Source organism: Elephantulus edwardii, unplaced genomic scaffold, assembly GCF_000299155.1.
Source record: "Elephantulus edwardii isolate Elephantulus edwardi_28Jun2011 unplaced genomic scaffold, EleEdw1.0 scaffold00116, whole genome shotgun sequence".
Classification (NCBI taxonomy): domain Eukaryota; kingdom Metazoa; phylum Chordata; class Mammalia; order Macroscelidea; family Macroscelididae; genus Elephantulus; species Elephantulus edwardii.
The window spans coordinates 4,257,261-4,262,218 of record NW_006399866.1 but is presented as its reverse complement, the minus strand read 5'-3'; the positions used below and the strand labels follow the sequence as shown (position 1 = coordinate 4,262,218).

The 4,958-nt window shown below is 43.8% G+C and overlaps 1 protein-coding gene across 1 annotated transcript in view; it reads left to right on the top strand.

Annotated features, from left to right (window-relative positions):
* Positions 1-356: 356 nt before the first annotated feature.
* The window catches only part of COQ4 (coenzyme Q4), a 19,278-nt gene continuing 14,676 nt past the window's right edge, over positions 357-4,958 (top strand). The window contains exons 1-4 of the mRNA XM_006892608.1: positions 357-426; positions 514-645; positions 2,288-2,384; positions 2,867-2,969. Of these exons, the coding sequence (XP_006892670.1) occupies positions 357-426; positions 514-645; positions 2,288-2,384; positions 2,867-2,969 (402 nt within the window). The remainder of the gene's footprint in view (positions 427-513; positions 646-2,287; positions 2,385-2,866; positions 2,970-4,958) is intronic.

The window sequence follows — 4,958 nt, the reverse complement described above, 5'->3', positions numbered from 1 at the left end:
TCCAGAACATGGCTCTGACTATGGGCGTCGCCATGTTACCGGAAGTGGTAAACATGTTACCGGAAGTGGCAAAACGAGAGAAAATATGATGCGGAGAAGGTCGTGAGGGCTAGAAGCCAAGACTTAGTATCTCTTTAAGATCCTTTTTGGTAGGGAGGTGAAGAGGAAAGACTTGTATTGGTGCAAGTAGATCGCTTGTTAAGTAGATCGACTGCGTTTCATAATTAGCGGTAAGACCCCTTCTTATTTGTGCTACTATTTCTCCGTTTAGTGTACCTAAGGAACCGCTGGGATTCCGTCACCAGAGAAATTAGTAGCATTAAGACTGATCCGGACATCCGGGCGTGCTTGCTGCCATGACGACATTTCTGCGACCAGCCGTGCGGCCGCTCCTCCAGCTCCCCAGTCGCTCCGGGCTTGTTGCAGGCAAGTGGTGCCCGGTTCTGGGAGTAGACGAGATAGGGTTCTGAAGCATCATGCTCCTCTGACTTCATCCTTTTCTCTCTTTCGTAGCTGTGCCCCTCAGGGCTAGGAGCCATGGCGCTGGCCTTCTCTATCCCGAGCACATCCCCACCTCCCCGCTGCAGAAGGCGCTGCTGACCGCGGGTTCGGCCGCAATGGCCCTTTACAACCCCTACCGCCACGGTAAGGCCGCTTGGACTGGCGACTCCGGCGGCGGGGTCGTGACGCGCACCCTTCCCTGGCAAACTTGCGAGGGTCACAATACCTTGAGTAAGCTAGAGGACAGACTAGCAGAACCTTCAAACAAACTTGGATGCACCTTATAATCCCCGGAACATTTTATAAAAATAAAATTGGCCTACGTGCCAACCCTAAACTCACCCGAATCCGAATCTGCCTGGTAGAGCTGAGAGGAAGGAAGAATGAAACCTGGGCGTCTGCCCTTTTACTCTTGTTTCTCGTGGAAGATGCTGCCATGCAGCCACATAGAGAACTTTTAGAATTCTTTTGGTATAATTTTTTCTTGATTTTCATATAATAATACCTTTACAGTATGCTTCATCCATATACATTGATTTATACAATCTTTCATTTACGCGTGGACCAGTAACAGAAAGATTGGTAGTTCTTGCCCACCCTGGGGCACCGTGCAAGAAAGATCTGATGATAGACCTTTTTTTTTTCTTTCAACAATTGAAAGTTTACAGAACCCAGTATTGTTCTGACACACATGGAGTCTCCAGGAGTTGGAATTTACTCTAAGGCAAATGATTCTGTTGAGTTACAGCTTTCCACTATGAAGTAAACTATATGCAATCAAGAACTGTGACTGACTGATGACCTTACTCAGCTCTTGTCTGCCGCTTTTGGATAGTGCCTCTCACATAATACAAACTCAGTAAATTGCTGACTAAATGAAATAGAGCTTTTAACATTGTTGTACTATTTATCCTTTAGTGCCTTTTTTATCCCAAGATTCTTTAGTGTGGGAAGTACTATTACTCCTACTAATAAAGAGGAGAATACTAGCTGTGCCTTGAGTACTTATTTTTACTGCCCCCTGTGCTAAGTGTTTTTGTGCATGGTTTTCTTTTTTTCTCTTTTTTTTTTGCGGGGGGGCATGTTTATGTACCATTGAGTCTGATCTGACTGGCACAGGAGGAGATTGCCCTTCCTCCAGTGGAGCATCTGGTGGATTCGAACTGCACGCCTTGGGGATTGTTGCAGTGCAGCTTCTTGCCACTAGGCCCCTAGAGGTCCTGCATGCTTTTCTTGATTTCACATTGTTGTTGTTGATTGCCTTGAGTTGAGCATGGCTCATAGTGACCCTATGAACAAAAGGCCTGAAGCCTTTCTATAACTCTCGACATTTACAAAGTTCACAGAGTTTCCGTAGGCATATTGTTTAGGAAGTGGATGCCACTCCTGCTTCCAATGATTTCACGTTAGCCCTATATAGAAAAAGTGTTCTTTGCATGAAATAAATTAGAAGACTGAGACATGTGAAACTGTTTGCACAATATCACCAAGATCTAAGTGATAGGCTCAAACCCAACACTTTTAATGACATAATGCTATCAGTTAAGTTTTCGAAGGATTGACATGAAAATCTGTTGTCAAAGGCTGATTAGCATTGCTAATGATAAATATTGATATATTAACTTCTTGGTGTATAACAGAAACAAATTATTTGTTAAACATAAGTCCAGGTAACTAAAGGGTATTGTCCGTATTTTACCGTGTAGGGAATAAATAAGGCTCAGGCCAAGCCAGGTAACTTACTTAAGTTAACATCTATCGTCTATGCCCATTTCTGTCCTTTCAGACATGGTTGCAGTTCTTGGGGAAACCACAGGACACCGCACCCTAAAAGCCCTCAGGGACCTGATGAAGAGGGATCCAGAGGGTGCCCAGATCCTGCAGTAGGTCTCTGGTTTGCCTAGAGGATTGAGGCTATGCTCTAGGCATCCTGATCTCTCTGGAGTCACACTGTATCAGTCCTATTCCTGTAGGAAACTTTTCTTTCTACAAAAAGTGGCTGTGAATGGCTGCACAGACTGGGCCCTACACTACTCCATTTTGCCATTCATCTATAAACCATTGTGAGCCTCAGATTGTGCAATATGGTTGGGGGCTTTAGCCAATTTCCAGCCTCAGAAACTAAGCTCAGATAACACATCAGCTGTTCCCTTCCCTTGTTTGCCCTTTGTAAGTACCCTAATCACATCTGCCTGATTTCCTGCCTAAATTGGGCCCCAGCCCCTTAGTTTGTGATAATCTGCTCTAGGGTTTGTGACCCCCCTCGCTTCCCTCTGCTCCCCATCCCTCACCACCTTGTAGCTAGACTTTTCACATGCCTTTATGAGCATGTTTCCAATACTGAATCCTATTTTCTGCCTTGCAGAGAGCGGCCCCGGATCTCACTGTCTACCATCAACCTGGACAAGCTCCAGAGCCTGCCTGATGGTTCTTTTGGCCGAGAGTATCTCCATTTCCTGGATGTGAATGTGAGTGTCTGGCTCCTGTGCAGCTGGCCAAAAGCAGGAAGAGCGGAGGGTTTGGCATAGGAGTGACATCTGAGAGAAAGAGGAGCTCTGAGCTGCTACCCTGAGCAGGAGAGCTTTTCGTTTCCATTTCTTGTGCCAAGGCTTTGTTATTTTCTATAGGATAGGCAAATGGTCCAGGACTATTACTCTTAAGTTTTTTTATAAAAAAAGTTTTTTATTAATCAGGGTTTAGTAACCTCTTGCTAACCGCTGGGCTTATTCGTGATCTCACTGAATCCTCCTAACAAACTTTTTAAGTAAGTTTTTTTATTATCATCTTGTAGTAGAGCTCCGGTGGCATATATGCAGCGTGTTGTGCTGCTAACCAAGAAGATAGGCCGTTTGAATCCACCAGCTGCTCCACAGGAGAAAGATGAGCAGTCTCCTTCCGTAAAGATTTATAGCCTCAGAAACCCAGTGGAGGGTCACTGTGAGTCAGCATTGACTCAGTGGCAGTGGGTGATAGATGATGAAACTGAGACTCTGAGCAATTTTAGTAACGTGCTGATTTCACACAGCCAGTGTTGTAAAGGGGGCAGTGTTGAAACTGACACCATGTTCTTAACTTCTGTACTGTATCCCTATTTCCAAAGATAGTGCTATCATTAGGGTACATAAAGGTATGATGCTCTTTAGCTCTTGGATGGAAGGATTAGGGTAAAGGTTTCCAACTTTGAGAATCTTGTTGTTGTAGTCAATATCTGCCATGTCTTTGCCCTTTTCCAGGTGCCAGGGCTTTGAAATGAAGTAGACAGGAGATGGAGCTCTGGTGGTATGGTCCACTGTACGTTGTGCTGCTGACCCAAAAGCTGTGCTTCGCTGGTGATTAGAATCCACCAGTGGCTCTGCAGGAGTAAAATGAGCAGGCTCCTCCCACAAGATTCACAGCCTCTGAAATGTCAGTGGAGCTCTGAGTAGGAACTGACGTAATGGCAGGGAGAGATAATAATGGACCTTGCCCTCAGGGAGCTTATATTCTTGTTGATGGGGAGGAGAGAAGCAATAAAACAATAAGAATTAAAATGTCATATGAAAGTTCAGGCAGAAATAAGTACTGAGTTCTTTCTTAGTGTGTAACAGGCACTGGTCTCCATGAATAGGCTACTGGAAAAGAAGCAGTCCAAAAAAAAAAAAGCCTGCCTTTGTAGAGTGTACTTTCTTGCAGATAGATTCTATGAAAAAGATAGCTTTGTAGAGTGTACTTTCTTGCAGATAGATTCTATGAAAAAGATAGTATAATAGAAGATAACTTTGGTGCAGAGAAGATACGGTCACTTGTATTTAGGGCAGTCAGGAGAGGCCTTCTGAGAAGGAAACCTGGAAAACAGGAAGAAGGCAACTTTATTGGGAGCTGGAGAAGAGCATTCTGAACAGAGAAGAGCTCACAGCTCTATATCACACCAATCTCTGGTTCTCTGCTGCCACCACTACTGCTTTCTGGACTGTAGTGTCACCACTGTCATCCTATGTTGTCTAATCCACACAGGAATCACAGATCCAAAGGATATGCTCCAAAGATGGCTGTGTGTTTAGGAAAAGAGAAAACAGCCAGTGTAGTTTTAGAGAAGTAGGTGATATAGAAGCAGCTAGTGAATTTGGACTCATTCCAGAGCCAGGTTTTACAAGGCCTTTTAGGTCTCAGAAAGGAGTCTCTTTGGTAATAATAGTACTGGAAAGCTTTTGGATGGTTTGAGCAACACAATAGCATGATAGTATTTACAGAAGGATGTTAAGAATGAACTGGGCCACCTTTTTTTTTTGCCTTAAATACATTGTTATCTTTAATTTTTACATGAGTTTTCCTTTTATTTTTTTTTTTTTTGCTTCATGCTTCTGTGCTATTTATTTATTATTTTTTTTTTATGGAAAAGTAAAAGAAAAGATTCTTTCATTGTTTTACAAACCCTCCCCCAGGTCCCCTCCACCATGTAGCCCTCGCTCTAGTCTCCT